The sequence below is a fragment of the Sus scrofa genome, chromosome 9 (genome assembly GCF_000003025.6).
Source record: "Sus scrofa isolate TJ Tabasco breed Duroc chromosome 9, Sscrofa11.1, whole genome shotgun sequence".
Classification (NCBI taxonomy): domain Eukaryota; kingdom Metazoa; phylum Chordata; class Mammalia; order Artiodactyla; family Suidae; genus Sus; species Sus scrofa.
Window position 1 is genome coordinate 17,881,699 of NC_010451.4, and position 24,237 is coordinate 17,905,935.

General features: G+C 37.8%; 1 protein-coding gene across 19 annotated transcripts in view; it reads right to left on the reverse strand.

The window, feature by feature from the left end:
- Positions 1-24,237, reverse strand: part of DLG2 (discs large MAGUK scaffold protein 2) — a 1,971,427-nt gene that overhangs the window by 305,708 nt on the left and 1,641,482 nt on the right. For all 19 annotated transcript variants that reach the window (XM_021102325.1, XM_021102324.1, XM_021102319.1 and 16 more), the window contains one exon: positions 20,135-20,237. In XM_021102325.1, the coding sequence (XP_020957984.1) occupies positions 20,135-20,237 (103 nt within the window). The remainder of the gene's footprint in view (positions 1-20,134; positions 20,238-24,237) is intronic.

A 24,237-nucleotide genomic window follows, 5' to 3' on the forward strand; every position in this document is an offset into this window, starting at 1 on the left:
GGGGAGAGTTTCTAATTCATTACTGGCAATGATTTTATATATTATTGTCTCTTAGAATCTTAATTTTTTATATATATATTTAAAAAATTTTTTAATTCAATTTGCTCATCATCTTTTATGGTTTCTCAACATTCTTTTTTATCGATAGTAAATAAAATTACAGTTGAACATACCATAAATAATTTTATCGAATACATGCCTAGCAGTATTCTAGCTGCTAAAGATAAGAGTTAAAAAAAAAAAAAAAAGCAATCTAGATTCTTGCTCTCATGGAGCTTATTTTCCTTTTTTTTTTTTTTTTTTTTTTGTCTTTTTGCCATTTCTTGGGCCGCTCCCGCGGCTTATGGAGGTTCCCAGGCTAGGGGTCGAATCGGAGCTGTAGCTGCCGGTCTACACCAGGGCCACAGCAATGAGGGATCCGAGCCGCATCTGCGACCTACACCACAGCTCACGGCAACGCCGGATCGTTAACCCACTGAGCAAGGGCAGGGATCGAACCCGCAACCTCATGGTTCCTAGTGGGATTCGTTACCCACTGCGCCACGACGGGAACTCCTCATGGAGCTTATTTCCAAGGAGGAGAAGGAGGACCGTAACATTACATGTAGTGATAAGTGCTATGGAGAAACTGAAAGAGGCTCTCTTTCAGTATGAATAGGTTGCATGCTACGATGGTCAAGTACAGGGAGACCAATGCTCCACCACTATCCTGCTGTGTGATCTTGGATAAATTATGTATCTTTTCTGTGCCTTAGTTTCCTTATCTCTAAAACGGGGACAACACATAGCCTCCATCTCAGGGGCTTGCTTTAAGGATCACATGGCTATATATGGAAAGCACTCAGAACAGTTCCTGGCATTATTAGGCATTTTGCAACATTTTGCTTTTATGATTTTAGCTGTTAGCATTTGCTGAGCACTTTCCATGAGCCAGGTGGTCTGATTATGACTTGCTCATCAAAATTACCTTATGAAGAAGGTGCTATCAACTCCTTTTCACAGATGAGATGGTAGAAGATGCTAAATAACTTTTTTGAGGTCATGCAGCTAAAAGGTAGCAGATGCACTCTTTGACTTCCCCCCGTCCTCAAACATCTGTCTCTCTTTATACAAAGTATTTTTTCCCCAGATGTTTACTTTCCACTGGCTCAGTAATTAAACCCATTATATCTATAATTTCATGTTTGTGACTAGAAAGATAATACAGATTTTCTGATGATAAAATTCATTCTTCTCAGGTTTTTTCTTTTCTGATTCTGATCATTTTTTTCCTTTTATACATCTTGGTTTTGCCACAGCCTAAAGTTCAACCTTTCGTTTTCTTATCAATATATTTTATATATATTTGATGTTATTTCATTCAAATAGAATTCATTAATTATCAACCGAATATGTTGCCCCTCAGAGTTTAGAGATATAGTTTTCTATGGGATTTGTACTTTATTTATTTATCTATTTTTTGTCTTTTTGCTATTTCTTTGGGCCGCTCCTGTGGCATATGGAGGTTCCCAGGCTAGGGGTCAAATCGGAGCTGTAGCCACTGGCCTACGCCAGAGCCACAGCAATGCGGGATCCGAGCCGCGTCTGCAACCTACACCACAGCTCACGGCAACGCCGGATCGTTAACCCACTGAGCAAGGGCAGGGACCGAACCCGCAACCTCATGGTTCCTAGTCGGATTCGTTAACCACCGCGCCACGATGGGAACTCCTGTACTTTATAGATTAAATGCTTTAGTGTAGAGAGCTTTAGAAAGTATTTCCATTTGTGATGCCCCAGATCTTATCCATTTAGTTGAAATTCAAAACTGCTACTATTTTTCTTTTCATGACCTTTTCAGATGTCTTTTTTCTCTTCCTCATCACAGTTCCATTTAAACAAAATGACATGCAGAAATCCTCACTTCAGTGGTAATATGCTTTCTTTTTATATCCAGTTTTAAACCATAATCACTACTCTCTTCCTTCAATTGCTCAGACATTTGGTGTGTATTTTACTAAGCAACATCTTGCCAGATTTAAGAAAAGTGCTCTCGTAGAGCAAAGGGGAGTTCCAAAGCCTCAGGGCTTAGCAGAACAATGTAGCTTTGCAGATTTTAAGACCATGCATACAACATATCTAATGAGGCTTTGGCTTTGAAGAAAAGTGCTATCAAATCTATGAACATGTCTTTTTTTTTTTTTTTTTTTTTTTTTTTTTTAACTTAGGGCTGCACCCATGGCATATGGAGGTTTCCAGGCTAAGGGTCAAATTGGAGTGGTGGCTGCTGTCCTATGCCCCAGGTACAGCAACACGGGGTCTGAACTGGGTCTGTGACCTACACCACAGCTCATGGCAACTCTGGATCCCCAACCCACTGAGCAAAGCCAGGAATCAAACCCACATCCTCATGGATACTAGTTGGATTCATTTCTGCTGTAACACAATAGGAACTCCCTGTGAATATGTCTTATACTAGCTGTGTGACCACGGACTTTTTCACGCTTATAAAGAAGTGGGGAATAGCTGAGGACACAAAAGGGTGATAGTTGAAATCTGACTGTTGGCCTCTCTTGGAGACATGGGCTGCTGCAAATGGGCTTCTGAATCAGGGAATTTAGTTTCTGCTACTTAATTGTGTAACTTCTCTGATATTTTACTCCTTCACATGAAAAATGGAGATAGTAGTGTAACAGTGTTTGTGAGGATTAAATGGCATAACATGTAAATGTTGAGACACACTAGCCATAATGATGACAATGATCATTATTGGTTGTTACCTACTGTATGTTCATCTGTGATTTTTTTTTTTTTTTGAGTTCTTGAACCTGGTTCACTTCTTAATATGTGGGCAATTCATGGTGGTATAAAACACGAACTCACAACCATTTATTTTTAAGTTATTGTCTTTAGAGCCAGCATCAGCTTCTTTACATGGTCCAACTCATTTTTAAGATGCTTAGGCTTAAAAAAAATCACCAGCACTCAAAACATCATTGATTGATGACTTATTCATTACACATTTACTGACTACCTACTGTGGTATCTCTTTTTGCCCATGAAGCTCATAGTCTGTGGAGAGATTGGACATGAATTGCAAGACTGAGAGAGAAATGCAACAATACATGAAACTGAGACAGCATGTAGGAAGCAGTGTTACTCTACTGGGGATGGAGTGGAATCCAAGAGGGCTTCCTGGAGGAGATAATCTCTAGCTTAATTTTGAAAGAAAAAGAATTTGTCAAGTGGACAAAGGAAGAAGGGAGTTCTGGGAAGAGAAATTAATAATTGCTAAGTCACAGAAAATGAAACATGAAGACTGGTTAGGCAAATGATAAGCAATTTGATGTTATTAGAATATAAAGTGCAGGGAGAGGTATGGCTGGGGATGTGAGAGGAGACATACATGGAGACACATGTATGTGAGACATGTGGACACATGTATGTATTTAGATGAGAAGTACCTAAGAAAACTGTGCCAGGTATACATGGCTCAATAAGTACATTTAAATTTAATTCTAAAGCCTGATGCTCATTTTATACAAATAAGTAGATTATATTTTATATTCAGAGTTATATTTGAATATATAACTTTTTATACATATCTTTTTATAGCTTGTTCTACAGTCTCAAGCTCTCTTTAAATTTTGGGGGGGTGCTTATAATTAGGAAAGACAAGGATAGAATTGCAACGAAGAAACACAAATTGTGAGAGAAAACTCAGAGGGAAAATGGCTCAGAGGGAAAAACTATAATAATGCATACTTAATATTTCAGTATCATCGACAACCATGAAAATGATCAAATAAAAGTTCAGCAAGAAAATCCACTTACTTTGCCTCCGATAAGAAGATTAAGTATGCATTTATCAGAAGACTATTGAAACTGTTTTCTCTTGAATCTACTAGAATGAGAGAAAAATGTGTTCCTAACTAAATAGAAATATCCACGTTGAAAACGTTTGATTTTCCTCAGCAGTTTTCACTGCATCTACTTCCTGACACCCTCCTCCCAACCTCAACAATCTCTGCATCTTCATTTCTTTAGATTATACTCGCTGTGTTTTTGGACAATTGTGTAGATACTCTACTTCCATTATTTCTCACCGATAGTTACTATTCATCTGTAATTTTAAGGGTAATTGTGTTTCTTAATATCCTTTGTGTTTTCCCTGCTCATTGCTAAGTCACAACAGCTGGGAATTAACACTAAAACTCTACTGTTCTTCCTTTTGAGTCCTGGAAAAAATGCTCCCACAGTGAATGATAGCCATTTTTAAGAAATTTAAACATCTAAAAGAAAATAAAAATATTAAAAATTTGGATAAAATAAAGTGTGATTATTTACATTACTGAGAAATCAGTCACTTATAAAGAATCTTCTGAGTGACCTTAAATGTAGGGGAATTTATATATTCACTACCCCATAATAAAGAAAGATTATTAAATATCTTTATATGAAAATGTCTATTACATGAAACTAGGTGACTCTGGGCATATTTCCAAGGGAATGGGCTGGCTTTAACCCTGATTTAAGATCCCTTCAGACTCCAGTGACCTCTTTAAAGGATACTGTGTTCCAAATTTTTCTAGGAAAAAAATCATGCCATTTAATGAAGAACAATTGCATGGAGGTTTTTTTAGGAATTGTGATCCCTTGGCAATTTACAGAGCATACTGGATATTACAACAGTCACATTGAAAGAAAATGTAATATTTATAAAGTTACTTTTGATTTGAGAAAATATCTTAATGTATAAGGAGCAGATGTAAATGGTAACCCACCTAAGAAATAATTTTATCCCTTAATTCTCTAGGCTATTAAGCATTCTCTTGTGAAGCATTTTTTTCCCCCTTAACACACTGCAAATAAGACTTACCTATATTCCTATGGTCTAGTTTCAATTTTTACTTAAATAAGTTACTCATTAATTAAATGGCTGCCTATAATGACAAAAGGAAATGAGGTCAATGGAAATGAAGTGGAAATGAGACTTCTCAGTGTACAGGTTTTAATATTATTTTGATTTTTGAACCCATGTAATTACCATTAAAAAGCAGAGTTAAAATGATGTACCAGCAAACATTCACCCTTAAAAAGCATAAATATGGTTTATCAAAATATGTCTATTTAGCAAACTTACGGAAAGCCTGATCATTCTAGTATGATTCAACTCTCCTTATTTTAGATATAAGAGTTATAAAACTGTATGATGCTAAAGAACATTTAAAAAACACAAGAAATAGAATCAGAGGCTCTGGGTGCAAGTTCAGCTGACGGCACTTACCAACATGACCTTGGGCAAGTCTCATAGCTTCACTGAGCTTCACTTTCCTACGACAATAATGTCACCTGTCTATCCACCTCTTGGAGTTGTTCTGTACCTCAGATGAGAAGTTAAAAAGTCTTATATCTGTGCTAGTTAATATTTTAAATTTTATTTAATGTTTCCAAGACACAAAGATGTACAATGCCACTATTCAGCGGGAAAAAAAGTCTATTTGGTTTGCTTAACTTTTTGTTTTCACACACCAACCAAAGAAAATAAAACTGAGAGTGCCTTTGTTTTTGGCAGCCTGGTCAGCGGGATGCCAGAATCAATGTGGGGACCACACAACCTATTCCTATAGATTGACAATTTTTTTTCGGCGAGCAGAATCAATGTTTGGGAGCTCTAGTTAACTAACATGACTCCTGATAGGCTTTTTGGGGGAGGGAGGGTATGAATTTGCTCTGCCACCTACAGTTCAAGAGAAACTACAAAGCATGAACATTTGTTTAGCTCATTCATTCATTCTACAAGTATTTACTGAATACCCACTGTGTTCCAGGCACTGTTCTAGGCCTTGAGGACACAGCAGTGATTAAAACTGACAAAACTTGATGCTCTCATGGAGTTCACCTTCTGGTGAAAAAATTAACTGAGATTGTGGCTTTTTAAGATCCTAACCACACACACACATACACATCTTAATTTGAACAGCTTTTCTTGCCCTTTGGTAGGACAGCATAAAACTGATTTAAAAGTAGCAGGATCTTTCCTATATCTGAGACATGAAACACAGCACTGGCTCCAGCTGGAGTGAAGTGAGGCCAGGACCCAGGTCTTCTTCTCCATATTCCATGACCCCTGATCCTGCAATTTCTTCATCAGACCACGGGACTCTTCAAGAGAGCAGCGTGACACTCCCACCCAGGTAGTTATTTCCATATCAATTCTTTCTTTGTAGGGCCATACCTGCAGCATGTAGAAATTCCCAGGCTAGGGGTCAAATTGGAGCTGCATCTGTGATCTACACCACAGCTCACAGCAACACCAGATCCTTAACCCACTGAACGAGGCCATGGATCAAACCCACATCCTCATGGATACTTGTCGGGTTCATTACCACTGAGCCATTATGGGAACTCCTCCACATCAATTTTATTACCTGAAGAAATCTGTTATACAGCACAAATGAGCCTTTCCACAGAAAAGAAACTCATAGACTTGGAGAACAGACTTGTGGTTGCCAAGGGGGAGGGGTAAGGGGAGGGAGTGGGATAGATTGGGAGTCTGGGCTTAATAGATGCCAACTATTACATTTGCAGTGGATAAGCAAGGAGATCCTGCTGTATAGCACAGGGAACTATATCCAGTCACTTGTGATGGAACATGATGGAAGATAATGTGAGAAAAGGAATGTAAGTATATATATATATGACTGAGTCAATTTGCTGTACAGTAGAAATTGACAGAATACTGTAAATCAACTATAACGGAAAAAATAAAAATCATAAAAAAAGAAATCCCTCAAAAGCCTGTAACCAATCTCCCAAGGCCTTTCTAACTTTTCTTTTCACACAGGCACCCACATGTTCATTGCAGCACTATTCACAATAGCCAAGACATGGAAACAACTGAAATGTCCATCAACAGATGATTGGATTAAGAAGATGTGGTATATATACACAAGGGAATACTACTCAGCCATAAAAAAGAACAAAATAATGCCATTTGCAGCAACACGGATGGAACTAGAGGCTCTCATATTAAGTGAAGTAAGTCAGAAAGAGAAAGACAAATACCATATGATATCACTTATATTTGGAATCTAATATACAGCACAAATGAAACTTTCCACAGAAAAGAAAATCACAGACTTGGAGAATAGACTTGTGGCTGCCAAGGGGGAGGGGAGGGAGAGGGAGTGAGGTGGACTGGGAATTTGGGGTTAATAGATGTAAACTATTGCCTTTGGAATGGATAAGTAATGAGATCCAGCTGTATAGCACTGGGAACTATGTCTAATCACTTAGGATGGAGCATGATAATGTGCAAAACAAGAATGTATACATGTATGTGTAACTGGGTCACCATGCTGTACAGTAGAAAATTGACAAACACTATAAACCAGCTATAATGGAAAAAATAAAAACCATTATAAAATTAAAAAAATGAAATTAATGTTTCTTTTCCCCTCTGGGTCTGCTTCTCTCTTGACAAATAATAACCACACGATAAGAGTTTTCTGGCCTTTCTGAGAATTCCCACTGTGATGATAATTATCACTTACTGAAGATGTGCTATTTTTTAGGAACAGTGCTTAGCATTTTACATGCATTGATTCTCTTAATGCTCAAATTGCCCTGCGTCATGACTGTGAATCCCCTTTTCACAGTTAAAGAATGACATTCTGAGAGGTGAAGTGATTTGCTGAAGGTCACACAGCTGTTAATGGTAGAGCTGGAATTCAAACCATATCTATCTGATTGCACAGTACAAAGTCTTTACCGCTAAGGCTTTCCACATTCTGTGTGGTTCTTGGACCCTCTCGGGGATAATTTTCGGGGATAAGTATGGTGCCAGGCTCTGACTGGAGCAGAAAGGGCCCAGGGTCTGCTAAAGTAAGCCCGTCGTCGAGGGTTGTGATGCTAGCTGTCATTTATGCCGCTGTCTATACTCCAGACATTCTAAATCCATTTCCACCTAATCCTTCCAGAAACTTCGGAAGGTAAATATGATCATCCCTTTGTGACAGGTGAAGAATTTCAAGCTCAGAGAGCTTGCCTTTCACTACAGCCCTCACAGGTAGCAGTGATGAGCCCTCTGCCCACCTTTATGCTAATTTGGTGCCACAACGATTCTCAGAGCTGAACCACAGGCTCCAAACTCCAATATTCTGAAAAGAACAACGCCAGATTTTTAAAAAGAGAATACATGCTCTTCACTTGAATCTGCTGCCCAGCCCAGGGTCTGTTCCAAACCAGGCCTACCTGTCTCTGTTCTTAATCACACCTGGTTTCTAGACTCCATGATCCCACCTGTGGCCCTGCCTAACCTGAACATTCCCATCTATTTCCCCATCTGACTCGTTTTCGTCCTCTCTTTACCTCGCGCTTCGGGTACATGGCATCTTGCCTTCTTTGGATGCTTCATATCCTTTCCATCCTTTCCCATTTCTCTCTCCAACCCTTCTTCCCCGGAAATCATGGGTGACGTTTCCTCTCTCTCTGTGAGAAGCAGTCTAGTGCAGGGGTTGCTTTGGAGTCTTTTGGACTGAGATTGAATCTTGCTTTTACCCTACTGGTTAGCTGTCTGAACAAGGGAAAAGCTCTTCTGCTTTCCAAGTCTCAGTTGCCTCAGCTGTAAATGAGCAAATGGGCAAAGCAGTGGAAACTATTTCAGAGGTTTAAAGACGCTAACATAGGCAGAGATTTTAGAATGTCGTAAGGCCTATAGTGAGTGCTCCATATAGCCTCATTTTAATTATTCTCTTTCTTGCAATCATCTCTCTTTCTCTGTCCCTTCCTTTTTCTCTTATCAGTATTCTGTTTTTCTTTTGTTAAAATTAAAAAGTGAACAGAGAGTCTCTGTAAAATAGATACATTCACTCATTGGCATCATTCATTTATTTTTTCCCTTTGGTCTCCGTTTATTAAATGCCTACTCTGAGCTGGGCACTGTGCTGGGATCAGGGATATAATGATGGATAAAATATGCTTTTCCTTGAAGGGTTTATTTGCCTTGACAGTAATAAAAAATGCTTTGCCATAGTTTAATAAAAGGGATGAATTTAAGTATTTTAATCAGCCCATCTGTTGTGTCAATTGGTCTTGTCACCTACTCCCCCGCCCCGAATCTGTCTACTTCTCTCCACCTCTCCTGCCACGACATGGATTCCACCACCTTGATGAATGCCTTTCACCTGGTCCTTCACAAGCCCCTTGAGAGCTCTCTAGCCTGTTTTCTCTTCAGCAGCCAGATCCATCTCTTTGAAAAGCAAACTGGACTCCGTTAGCTTCCTGCTTAAAACCTTTCAACACTGCTGCTTTCAGGAGAAAGAACCAAATACAGAACAGAGTCCTGAATGATCTGCCTCTGTCTCCTGCTTCCACCATCAGAGGAAGTGTTTCTCCTACTTTCTCTGGTTTGCTTTCAGTCCTTGCATCACCTATCCTCTCTCCTCCGTGGGTGGCTTTGCATACCTTCCCTTCTTCTGCCTTACAACTCCTTCCTCTGCTTTGACAAATTAATGCTTACTCACCCTTCAGAGTAAAGGCAATATTATTTTGGGGGGATGCCTTCTTAATCTTCTACCTAGTTTTTTGTTTGGGTTTGATCTGGTTTGGTGTCCTCTAAGGGTATACTTGAGTTTCTAGACTGTTAAGAGTCTAGATCCAAGGTCCTTTCTTCTTCTAGAGCACAGCTTGTGAGTGCTTATAAAGCAGCTTGTGTAACCCACTAGTGCGATTTTACTTGGCCGACGGCAGGTACATTAGGGAAAGGTCATGTCTGTTTTGCTCATCATTCTAGCTCCAATGTCCAGGGCAGCATGCCACTCATTGGAAGTATTTAATAAAGATTAACTGAATAAAAATTGAATGAATGAATTTTGGTTCTGTTACTCCTTAATTTTCATAATGCATCAGCAGCTCTTTATTAAGAAAGCAAATTATCCTTAGCAGTGGGAACTAAATGTGAGGAAATGGAAAGAGGGAATAAGAGAAGATTATCCTGAACCAAAGTGCAGTTTGGGTACTTTTGCCTCTTACAGACTTAGTCTACCAGGAATCCTACTTGGATTATGAATATATAAAGCATATTAAAATTGCATACTTTATATTTCCTTAGGCTCGATTTTTCTACTCTAAAGTTGCTACAACCTGTGATTCTGAGAATTTAAGACAGTCCTATTTTAGCTTTCTGTGCACTTGATTTCCTGCAATTGATTTTTCATATTACTTTCTTTCAGCCTCAGTAAGTCTATTTGTAAGCTTGGTAATTACAATTTAATTTATGAAATAGATAAGATTTAGGCTACAGTGGGTCTATAAACAAAGAGACCATGTACAATAAGTTGTTAATCTTGAAAGCCCCCACAAGCAATAAGTGCTTCCACTTGAATTAAACTTAAAATTATTATTGGAGGGTTCATATCCTATTAACACAGGAAGGGAAAAATACGCAGATATAGATTTCTCCCTTTCCCACAAGTAGGTGAAAGCAAAATTTCCATGTTTTAAGATGTGTTAGAATAAAAAGAGAACATTTAGAAATTACTTGCTTGTGATTATTATTCCTTGATCACAAGTTTTAATTAGAGGACACAGTAAACTGAATTTCACAGAATATTAGCTGGAAAAAGCCTTAAAAATGATCTCTTTAACTATCTTAATTAACAAACAACGGAATCAATGTTGAGAAAAGTGATGTAGCTTAGATATGGTCAATAAAGCATTGGTTACAGAGTTAGGGAAAGGAGAAGAAAGATGTCCCATTACTCATTATTACGTTTGAGGATTGGCTTGAATAGGGGGATATTCAAACAGATGAGATGGCAAAGTAGACTGGGAATCCAGAATATAGAGTTAAGTGAATAGGTATTTTAAATTTATCTTGGTTTATATTTTTCTTTTTGTTTCATAGAGGTAGTTCTTTAACATCCTGAAATTTTGTATTAAATAGGAGGGTTATTTAACAAGGATCTGTGTTAATTTTGCAACACTTGTTTACTCAAGAAGATTAAGACTATTTCCACTTGTTTGATCTGGATGTTGTGAAAGACAAGTATGGATCTAAGAGATCTTCTTGGCTGTCAAAATGTCTCGAGCACAAGGATTTACTTAGCCTCTTTCAGTACCAAAGAGTGAATGCTTTTTGTTACTAGATGCCAAGAGAACCCCAGAATAATATAACATGACTATAGAGATGATATTTATGAATATCAAAATATTTAATTATGGAATGACAGTTGCAATGGGGATGGGAAGGTGGATGGGATGATACAGTAGGAGGAGGCAGGACCTATCCCTTTGATATGAGTTTGGAATGTTATATTCCCAGGATAGATAATGAGGTCAAGAGAGTTTTCTAAGAGGCAGAAAATGGTACCCTCTTTGTTTTCATTACATTTCTCCAGGTCTAGACTGGGGTGTCTGCATAGAGAAAGAGATACATCATTAACTATTAAAGTTTCTGGAGAGAACATCCCATGAATCTGTAGATTCTATTTGCAGGAATCATCTTCTAGGATATATTTTATGGTGCTATGTGTTAGATGGAGGCTGAAGAGAAAACAAAAGTAACTAGCAGAAGGCCAGGAAAAGGATGTATTGAAGAGACATCTGGGAGATTTCTAGTTGAAGGAGGTGGTAGTATCTGTTAGTGCAACATGTATGTAGGTGAGAGAGTTGTACTTAAAGACACAGCTAAGCAGGATGAATTCTAGAGTCATATGAAGTTTCCTTCCTAATATTTTGGTGAAAATTAGAATATACCAACCAGGTCAATTAAGACAGGCTGAATGCAACATATTTGGAGAAATCTGATAAATGGCAATATAGACAATTATCAGATGGACAGACTGATGATGGATGGACAAAGGGTGCTTTAGGAAGAAGTTAGGATGAAGAAGAGGAAGATCATGATATATTTGAACTATTTACTGAACTAACAAAATTTCAAGATTGGTGATTATTTTTAAAAATTAACAACAATTGTTTATACTTTTAAAGCTCTCATATATGTTATTTAACTGTGATACATGAACAACAGTAACAAGCTAGAGAGTTTTGAAAGTGAAGTTGTGTACATGAGAAAGCCCTAAGCCACCATGAGAATTTTTGTTTGTTTGTTTGTTTGTTTGTTTTTTAGGGCCAAACCCATGGCATATGGAGATCCCCAGGCTAGGGGTTGAATTGGAGCTGCAGGCGCTGGCCTACACCACAGCGAATGGCGATGCCAGATCCTTAACCCACTGAGCGAGGCCAAGGATGGAAACTGTGTCCTCATGGTTACTAGTCAGATTCGTTTCTACCCAGCCATGATAGGAACGCCCCACTATGAGGATTTTTAAAAAATTTTGTTATGTCCATTTGATCATAATCATTTTGTTGGGTGATTCTTTGGGGCTATTTAAACCATCTGCCATCATGAGCTGCTAGATTGAATTAAAAGAATTAAGGCATTTACTAGCTGCTCAGCTAGCCTCAGTTTTAGTAGCTATGACAACATTTAATGTATTGAACTGCTTTTCTATCTGGAGGCTGACTGAATTCCAGCTCCCTCATCTGTGCAATGAGGAAGCTGGACAAGATGGTCTTAGAGAATTCCTCCAACTCTTCATTGCTATTTCTCAATGATTCTAGTTAAGCCACACAGAATGCATTTAGTTTACACTGTGCATTCATTCATTTCTTCTTAAATCCTGCAAAAAGTGCAAAGACAAAAGATGATATATTAGTGATAAAAATTCCAGGTAATGGGATTTATGCTTCTATACCACCTGATATCAGGGATCATGTATTTTTCAGTCTATAATTTAATAACTGAAGGGTTATTCTGATAATAGCTTACTCATCCTATTTTTTTTTTTTTCAGGTAAAGAAAACTGAGACTTACGAAGGTACTTAGAAACTAAGACTCCTACAAGGTCACACGGGCAGTAGAGAACTGGTCTCTTCGCAGTTCAGAGCCCTGCACAATACAGTACTTTCCACTCCAAAGCTCATCTGTTCCCTGATGAGGCTGATGCAATTTCTGTAAGACCTGCAGCTGGACCTTATGACTCTTGCCTGGGCATTTACGATGCAGTTAATTTGCACTGAGAAAATATTTCGATATCCACAGCTGCTCATTCATATGCATAAATCTATGTAGACAAAGATTTAAATACAGAAATATAGCTTGCATTGCAAGTAAGTTTCTTGGATGTTGTAAATACTCTCATTTCTGAGAAACTTCAGGTATAGAAAGTGGCCATATTCTTCCAAAGTTAAACTGAGTATTAATTTCAAGCTTTTGTCTATCATATCTTTGAGCCCATAAAGAAATGCACCATGGTTTGCAATGGTTTAAGCTTGATGACTTAATTCACAGTTGTTACTCTGAAGAAGATCAGAGTTTCACTCCATGCTAAAAAGAATATTTACTTTTCTTTCTTTCTGGATTAGCTACACAATTAAATGAAGTAAAAGTTGTTTAAAATAATTTCTGCTTAAAAATACAGTGAGTTATTCAAAGAAATTTTATAGTGATGGTTGAATGAACTTTTTTTTTCCCTCTGCCTGTGTCTGTAGCATGTACAAGTTTCTAGGCCAGGGATCAAAACTTATACCATAGCAACAACCCAAGCTGTTGCAGTGACGATGGCAGATACTTAACCTGTTGCCCTGCAAGAAACTCCCTGAATGACTGTTTTTAGTTCACAGAGCCATCCATGAGGATGTAGTTCAATCTGACCTTATTCCACCTCACTGCTTCTTTAATTCACCTGCAGGAGAGGCCTTAATTAACGAGAATGAAGCCAGAACAGGTTCACTGTGTTACTGACTGAGGAGTACTAGCAAGGTGTATGAATTTTCTTGATAATCTATATTTAGAGTGGAGCGGTAGGCAAAGCAATGGTGAGTGACACATGAATTTAGACCTCCTGCAGCTTGATATCGTCCTAGTAATACCACTGAGGTATGACCAACCATTGAGTGACACATACCAGCATCCTCATGTGACTTTGCCCAGTACTCTATGTAGAGGGAATCTCACCCAAAGTGTCAAATGGCAATTTTTGCAAGGTCCCTAAGTGTTTAGAGCAGTACTTCTCAAACTGTAATGTATGTACAAGTAATCTGTGGGTTTTTTTGGTCTTTATTTGTCTTTTTAGAGCTGCACCAGCAGCATGTGGAGGTTCCCAGGCTAGGGGTCGAATTAGAGCTGTAGCTGCCAGCCTATGCCTCAGCCACAGCAACTGGGGTTCTGAGCCACGTCTGCGACCTACACCACAGCTCATGGCAATGCTGGATCCTTAACCCACTGAGTGAGGCCAGGGAATGAACCCACATTCCCATGGATACTAGTTGGGTTCATTAACCACTGAGCCGCAATGGGAACTCCATAATCTGTGGATCTTGATAAAATGCAGATTCTGATTTAGTTAGCCTGGGTTGGGGCTCAAGATTGTGCCTTTCTAACAAGCTCTCAGTTGCTTATCTACACTGCTGGTTCAGAAACCTCACTTGGTAGATGAAAACTCTAGAATAATTCATCTTTTCCGCCAGCTGTCCACACAGCCCATTCTGCCACTCCTTTTATGTCTCTGCTGAAATACCACCTTATTAGCAAGACCTTCTGTATCCACTATATATTTCTGTCACTATCACTTTTACCTATTTTTTAATATTTATACTACTTATTACCACCTGAAAAAAATTTTATATTTATCTTAGAGGGTCTTTTTGGTTCACTGCTTTATGGTTTTCCTAGAACGCTGCCTGAGGCATAATAACGGTTTGGCAAAAAAAAAAAAAAAAAAAAAAAAAAAAAATTCTATTAACTGAATGAATATGGCCACTCTGCCACAATTCCTTAAATCAGACCATACTTATGAGTCTTCAGGCAATAATCCACTCTGTCCTTTGGAATTTTCTTTTTGAACTCAAGTATTCTGTTCAAGCACAAAAGGAGGAGAAAATCAGTCCCTATCCACTGTCTACTCAAGTCCCTGCTTGCTGATGGGGACCACTGACCTCCTCCTTCCTACCTGAGGCCCTTCTGAAGTCCTTGCAGTGTTCCCAGCAATCCTCTACTTAGCCAGGTTAAAGGCAAGGAGATGTTGGTGGCTTTCATGGGGACAGCTTGGCAGTTAATTTTCTCCATTTTTTGCTTTATACAACATTTATATCATTCACTTGATTCTCCTAGCGAATATTTGGTGGTTTATTATTTCAACATCAGGCAGTAATCTCACACTAAATACAGGTGCTATTACATTAGCGAAAAGGCAACAAATTCTGTAAAGACTTGCCCCAACCAGACTCTTTCTGAAAAATGTACAATTAGGTTGTAATCAATGTCTTTTTTATTCATCGATGGTGTCAAAGTTGAGTTACAGAGCTTTAAAAGATATGAAAGCTTTGATGATCTTTTCTTTGTTCTATATTAAAGAGCAATAGCTGTAGATCTTCTGCAATGCAGGAGGAAGGGAATTTCTCCACTAGGGTTGCTAAAGGTTTCATAAGAAAAACCCAGAAAGGCTCCATGTAGAAACAGCATCAACACCAAATGTCAAATCTAGGGATTCATTTACCATTTCTGCATCTAATATCAAAACCCTAGGTCATTCATTTGATATTCGCTCAGCAAATATTTCCTAAGTATCTGCTATTAATATTTGTCAACACATTAAAGATATTGTAGTGCACTTCTAAAATAAGGGGGATGCATTTGATAATTCTCTAAGAGAGCATAGTCATATTCATATTGAACAAATTAACATGGGAGATAAAAGTGAGTGGTAGAGGGTCCTTGCCCTCTAGAAGCTTACTAGAGTGGAAAAACATTCAACTCATGCCAAGAGATAAACCAGGTGTCTGACTTGAGGTCTAGGGAGCTCAGAAAAATAATCAGTCAGCAATGATTCAGCAGAGTAAAGATGGCTGCATCATGAAATGGGCTTCGGGGGGCCTTCAAGATGCGTAGGAGTTCTATGGGTGGAAGGAGAAAAAGGGAATTCCAGGAAGAAGAACTCACATAAGCAAAGGCCTGAAAACATGACAGTTTAGGACCAAGTGCAGGGGCAGGGAGGAGTCCTGTGCAGCAGAGAGACAGGGAAAAAAGATGATGGTGATGGGTATTGGTAGGGGAAAGGGCATGGAAATTGCCTGGGACAGTATTGTGAAAGTGGTGGAGTTTGTGTAAGGCATTGTGGAGTCACAAAGGAGATGGATGTGTGTGTGTGTGTGTGGTGTATGTGTGTGTAGGGGGGTGGATAGGCATTATGTTTCCTTTTTCCAAGTGGTGTTGCAGTAACTTCACCAAGTGAATACAGGTAATTGAAATTTTTATAAGACATAATATCCTATATTGCTTAAGTAGAATTTTTCCCTAAAGTATCAGATACATGATCCTTTCAAAAAAGAGAAAATAACTATTATGTTCTTTCTATCATTAATGTAATACGTGTTAATTTTGAAGCAAGCATGTGATTCAAACTGGATTAAAAAAGATGATAAGAAGGAATCACAATCACATCGCCAGAAAGAAACATCGTTTGTTTGTGACTCTTTAAATCTGGCTTCAATCTCACAACCTAGAACTAGACATTGAATAAGACTGATGATGTATAGAGTTATTCAGACAACTGGGGCCAAGCTCATTTTAGGCAGAAGTGAGTATAACAACTTTGGCCTTACCCTGTGCAGTGAAACTTGCCGAGGAAGACATTTATTGACACATGATGATAATTATAAACTATTGATCATGATTTCAAAAAATGTGCTAAGTACTATGAAAAACACAGGTGGAAATGGTTTTATTATTTTTCAGTACATGCTTGCTTAGCACTTAATTTTTGCTTTGAAGCAAAAATGAAAAAGTAGAAGTAAAAATGAATCCCTTCAGTCTTCCGTTACTGTCAAGGGGAAACTCAAGTACTAAAAAAGGTAGACTTTTCTTCATTAGGTCAACAACTTTTTAAGAAACATCAATTATAATATAACACTGAATATAAATTTATCAGTGAACAAAAAAGAGCTTTTGGTATCTGCATGCTTGGAACTCACAATCTTATGAGCTTAACAAGATGTTCTTTCTCCCTGTTCTCTGGAATAGAATTCCCACCCATTTTTCAAAGTGTGGTTCCAGTTCCCTATTTCCATGAAGTAATCTTGCACTGTTCTGGCTCTTGCAGGTTTATTCCTTCTCTTACATTCCATAATCCTTAGAGATGTGCCATTATCATAAATTTTGATCACAGGAACTGATCTCCATTGAATGTACCTAAGTCATTTCTCCTCAATAAGACAAAAAAAAAAAAAAAAAATCCTTGAAGACAAAGACCTGGGGTGGAAGTAGAGGAGGGGTTTTCTGAGTATATAGTAATACTGAGCAAGGTATCTAGAATATTCCTGATAAAAGAATTCAATGTAAATGAAAAAACATATTTACCAAAAGCCTGGTACTTGACCACATCAAAAGAAACGTCAATAAAATTCATATCAGCATGGATACCTGACAATACCGGTACAAATGAAGGAGACTTTGTGAGAATTTCCTAAAGGAAGCTCATGACATGCTCTTCTTTTCACTTGTTATTTTAGAGGTAAAATTTTCACCATTACTTAAATGTTGTTGAATTTAAATATTCCGCAATGACCTAAACAATCACAATCCGGTAAGTTTTCCATTTCAAACAACAGTGAAATTAAAGCTCAGTTACACATTAAATTTGCAAAGCGGGAAAATCTTTGCTTGATGTTGCATTACCACATTTCCAACTGATTTAAGGCCATGACAAATTAGAATGCAGTTAGACTATTAAAATAGTGTAGTCATTCTGTAAATCTGATTTGTACTTTGGCATTTTGAAACACTAAACTTATTGTTGTTATGTGCAGGTTTCTTTAGAAGTACTTTAAAAATCAATTTATATGATTTATAAGACATGCTTTGAACAGGCATCTTGATGAAGTATAGCACAGTATCCAAAATGAGTGTATTGCTTAAAGAAAACAGGGCTGTGAGGAAGCTTACGATGAAGATTTATGCTGATAGAATTAGGACATACTTGTCCCTTATTGCAACTTTTAAAGCTTGGAATCATTTTGTTCAAGGTTATTTGAATGGATGTCTTCACTATCAAGAGCTTCTAATTGGTGTAACAAAGTTCTGACCCTCTTATCAGTCTGCAGAATTGTTTGAGATGAAATTTTTCAGAAATGGGAATACAGTCAGGGACATTCATGCCTGTGTCATATTACAATGTAGGGCATAGACGTTTGAGACGTAAAGAAAACAGCTATCAAGAAAATGGAAGAATCTCATGAATCAAGTTTTTGCTCTACATGAAGTAGAATTTATTCATCATGTGTTAACTCAGATCTTTTCACTTTCTGTTTTACAGTGGGTAATTTTAGAGTTACTTATTCCTATTAGAAGACACGTCTACTAATGTTTAAGAAGTAGAAGGACTTCTCAAAACTGTCAGGGGAGAACATATTTCCTTGGTATGGTGATTATTCATCTTTGACAAACACATATCTCCACTTTTCAGATGGCTCTCTGGCCATATCTGGGCTAGGCCGCTAGAAGAAAACATTTCATACTTTGTTTTGGTATAACTTAATTTCAAATTCTAACTCTAAGGTCAGGCTAAGTGAAAGTAACATACCAAAACATACACAGCAGAATGTTTTTTTCTGTTCTCTCATAAAACATGGTTGGCCACCATTAATGGTAAAATCTAAGAGGTCACGGAAAGAACTCAGACCTTTATCTTCCAAACATCAAGAGACCAGCTGATGTTAAGAAAGAGTCATTTGAAAAGGCCCAAGAAGCTCTTTATATCCACATGCATAGAAGCGCTTCCTTGAAGGCATCTTGTACTTTCATGTTTAGCTGTTCAATACTCCTCTCTGCTGGCCACGTGGACCAAAAACAATTGACTACATTTCTTGAAGGTAGAACCACCTTCCTCTGTTTTTTGTACAAAGTCTAGTTCTACATTCTTCACATATGTTTAATAAGACATCAACTCCATAATAGGTAACATCCCAGATGTCTCATTGAGCCTTATTCTGATCACAGAAACAGATGTTGAAACAAATAAAAAAGCAGGGTTTGGTTAATCCAATTTAGAGTATCTTATCAAGTTTCAGTTGACTAATTCAACTCCTGACATCTCACCAAGTCTCAGGGTTTACAGTGGTATATTCCAACCAAGGATAGTGTGGCAGTAGAGACAAAAAAATAAAATAAAATAAAAAATAAAATAAAATAAATAAAATAAAATAAAAAACTCATCAAGGAAGGTTATCCAAAAAACCATGTTAGTGGGTTTTTTGTTTTCATTTTTATTTTTTTGGCCATGCCTGCCACATGTAGACGTTCCTGGGCCAGAGATCGAACCTGAACTGCAGCAGTGACCTGAGCTACAGCAGTGACAATGCCAGATCCTTAACCTGCTGGGCCACCAGGAAGCTCGACATTAGTATTAGTAAGAGTACATAATGCCACAAGAAGAGAAGATGGACTACTGGGTCACAGTCTATTTCTGTAGGTGACATCTCTTCACCTTGCTTCCTAAATCTTGCTTGTATAGTATCTATTGCTGACACAAAGTGTACACCAGGTAAGAATATAAATGAAATAAAACTGATGCCAGTTGTTATTTAAATTGGTATTTTCTTTTTTCATTTGGTCTTTTTGTCTTTTTAGGACTGCACCCGCAGCATATGGAGGTTCCCAGGCTAGGGGCCCAATTGGAGCTGTAGCCGCGGGCCTATGTCAGAGCCACAGCAACGCGGGATCTGAGCCGGGTCTGTGACCTACATCACAGCTCACTGGCAATGCTGGATCCTTAACCCACAGAGCGAGGCCAGGGATCATCGAACCCATGTCCTCATGGATGCTAGTTAGATTTACTAACCACTGAGCCATGATAGGAACACTTAAATTCATATTTTCAAACAAGGCTTTCTAATTGACAGATGTTTTCTTTGGAGTATTGAGTAACAAAGCCTCATGTTCTCTGGACATGAACCACCAAATTTTCACCATAGATAGTTTTAAAAAATCTTGTTGGCAGAGACTGGTTAATACCAATACCGGTGATCAGAAACGCAGCACCCCCTCGCACAGAAACATAGCAGAACATTCTACGTTTGAGTTCTCACTGACCTTCAGGTTGGTATTGTGCTATAATCGTCACCGTCTGTCCAGCCCCTTTTAGTGCTGCAGCAGCCTGTTCATGGGATGCTCCACGAAGGTCAATGCCGTTCACCTGAAAGAGAGGAAGTTGGAGAAATTTGGTATTTCATAAGGCATGTTTTTCTGATAGACAGAGGGCAAAAATTTCCCCAAACGGAGAGGCCATTGAAGATTATGTTACCTGCCTCAAAACCCATCACCAGGTATTTGAGGGCTAACTTAGCAAATTCCATGCTATTCAAAACTTCAGCCAGCTGAGACATGAACTTTCTAACGTGGATGTTTGTGCCATGGTCTGAGTGGGTTGAAATTTTTGTCTACCCATGTCCACTAAGATTTTAGTGTGTGTAATGTAATATGCTTCTATGAGTTCCCTAGATTTCTGAGATAGATAGGAGACTTCAAAATTAGAAGGAAAACAGGATAATAAAGAGAGACACATGTAATATATGTAGACAAGTATGTGCTGACAGAATAATATATTCATATGAGATTCTGGGGAGACCATGTGGAATGGGGCTGGCTGCCTGCCAAATCCCTCTCTTTGGTCAAATGCCTGGCCTGTCATCCTGAGCTTGGTTTGACAGCCCTGAGCCTTGTTCCAAAATAAACTTGACTGCTCCATTTCTTATGTACAATTCCAGAATGAATTGTGACAAAATGAAATAGAGAATGCCAGGAGTTTATGTCGCTCTTGCTAACTCCCATTTTGGGGCTTGTGCCAAAAGAGAAACAGAGCATCTAAAAAATAAGCACAGAAACTGCCGAGAGGGAAAAAAAAAATCACTCTGAAGTCAAATTTAATGAGAAGCAAAAGCTAAAAGCTCTCTTGAATCAATTCTGCATAAGCCAACACAATGTAATTACTGAATCCTTTCCAGTGACAGGACTCTGCGTCTGCTCCAAGGAAGGACGGTGGGTGGGGGACACAGGTGAACAAGACAAGCCCCTAAGAAGCTTTTCCAATTCAGCTGAATACACAGAAAGTCCAGTTTTCCAACTTACACAACTGATACCAGAATTCTGCTTCCTTTTCCTTATAGAGAAGATGGTTATGGACCATGAAGAAGAATGAAAGAACTGATCAACTTATCTACATGTAAAATATAGAATCCTATTTGGCTTCTCATAAATCCTCACTGACAGTGACATTGGGTGGTGGATGGGGTTGCCACTGTGTTTCCCTAGCAGGCCTGCAACATCTGTGACCTTCAATTCCATATGATGGGCCTCTCATCATCACTTCGTTAAGTTTCCTTGTTTATTTCTGTAAACTTCCTGGCTTTCTATTCTGGTGAAAGCCCTGGTCGGCTTTCTATGCTTACCAAAAGCATTGATTACATACATGGTAACACCAGGAAGTTCACTGGGCTGCCAGGCCACTCCTCACCTCACCAGCTCAGTGACAGTCAATCACCTCTCTGAATCTCAATTTTCTCCTGCCTCAAGGGAAGGGACTATTTGGCTCTTTGAGTCTAAAGCCCCTTTGAATTATAAAATTCCAGATTTAATCTGTTAAATGACAGTCTTCAGAGACCGTCTAGGGATTGATGAGTTCACAAGTATGACTCAGAGAGTCGGAAGAGATAGGAAAAATAAACTGACCCAGGCTCTTGCCTACAGGAAGCTGAATGCACAAACATAGATCCAATGATCTTTCTTCTGTCAAACAATTAACTTATTATTAAAAAATAATGTCGTTATGATAATGATTTCTTATGTTCCAGAAAGGTATAAAAAGAAAAGTTAAAAGTCCCCTCACCATATTCACTCCCAGAGTTAACCACTGTTAGCAGTTTATTATGCATGCTTTTTAGAAATCTGGTACATACACGTGCAAGCACATGGCTTTATCTCTATTTGTTCCTTTCTCTACTTATTATTGACTTCTTATTTATATGGATAGGGTCATATCATATACACAATTCTATAACTTGTTCTTGTTTAGCTTTTCATTTAACAATATATCTTGGACATCACCCATATCTGCTCATATCATTCTATCTTTCAATGAGTAGCCTAGTATGGATGTACCAATATTTTTTCAACAGGATCCCTACTGATGTGGTTAAGACTGGGTCCAGCTTTTTGCTAATATCAACACTTATAAAAGTGTTTCTGTAGAATAAATTCCCTGGAAACATACTTCTTAAGTTAAAAGGTATATGCATCATTTGTTTCTTTTAGTTTGCTGTTGTATGTTTTAAAAATAATCATTTATTTACTGAACAAACAGAAACTAATAATGAAGAATACAAAATCAGGCCATAATCTCATTGCATAATGTATTAAGATAAAAATATAATTAATATTCAGTTAGTCCTCCATATGTGTGGGTTCTGCATTGGCAAATTCAACCAAACTTGAGTTAAAAATATTAAAAAAACAATTTCCAGGGAAGTTCCTATTGTGGTTCAGCAGTTAATGAACCCAACTTGTATTCATGAGCACACGGGTTCAATCCCTGGCCTTGCTTGTTGGGTTAAGGATCTGGCATTGCTGTGAGCCGTGGTGTAGGCTGCAAATATGTCTTGGATCTGGCTTTGCAAAGGCCAACGGCTACAGCTCCGATTGGATCCCTGGCCTGGGAACTTCCATATGCCGTGGGTGTGGCCCTAAAAAGACAAAAAGAAAAAAAAATCCAGAGTGTTCCAAAAAGCAAAACTTGAATTTTCTACATGCCTGGCAACTATTTACATAGCATTTTCATTGTATTAGGTATTATAAGTAATCTAGAGATGATTTAAAGTATACCATAAGAAGGTGTGGTACATATATGCAATGGAATACTACTCAGCCATAGAAAAGAATGAAATAATGCTATCTGTAGCAACATGGATGGACCTAGAGATTAAGTGAAGTAAGTCAGAAAGAGAAAGATAAATACCATATATCACTTATATGTGGAATCTAAAATATGGCACAATGAACCTATCTGTATAACAGAAACAGATTCACAGATATAGAGAACAGACTTGTGGTTGCCAAGGGCGGGGGGAGTGGGAGGGACTGGGAGTTTGGGGTCAGTAGATGCAAACTATTACATTTCGAATGGATATAATAAGGTCCTACTGTATAGCATAGGAACTATATCTAGTCTCTTGGAATAGAACATGATGGGAAATAATAAAAGAAAAAGAATGTGTATATATATATATTTATATACATGTATGATTGAGTCACTTTTCTGTACAGCAGAAATTGGCACAACATTGTAAATCAACTATACTTTAATATTAATAAAAATAAAGTGTAAGGGAAGATGAGAATAGATTACTCTGCCATTTTATATAAGGAACTTGAGCATTCATGGATTTTGATGTCTGTGTGTGTGTGTAGGGTTGTTCTTGGAAAAACTGTATGCAGATAAAGCACAAACATGAAAATTAAAGCAATACAAAAAGCATAAAAGTAAAAGGTTTATCCTAACTCTTACTATTCTCTATCAAAGGCAACCATATTGATGGCTTCTTATATATACAACCAATGTTTTCCTCTTATGACTGTAAGTAGGTTTATAAAATTATAAGTAACTTAAAATTTTGTATAAAAGATATTTCACATAAATATTTTAGGTATTGCTTTATATCTTGAGTTCCTTACATTTACTAACATATCAGAGAGCATTCTTTTAATTGCTGAAGCGTAGTTGATTTATAATATTATATTGGTTTCAGGTGTACAACATACCGACAATATTTTCAGAGACTATATGCCATTTAAAGTTATTACAACATAATGGCTGTATTTCCCTATGTTGTATAATATATCTTTGTTGCTTATCTATTTTATACAGAGTAGTTTGTATCTGTTAATCCTGAGAGCATCCTTCATTCACATCTTCCTATACATTATCTCATTCTTTTTAATAGCTATGGAGGGTTCTATTAGTCAATGTAAAACAATTTACTTTATCAGGGCACAGGTGATGGGTGCATAGGTTGCTCTAGTATTTTGCTATTATAAACAATTTTTTAACATATATCAACTAACAATAAGTAGTTGGATAAAGGGTATGAGTGTTAAATTTTGATGGGTATTGCCAAGTTTGCCTCCAAAAACTTATACTTCAT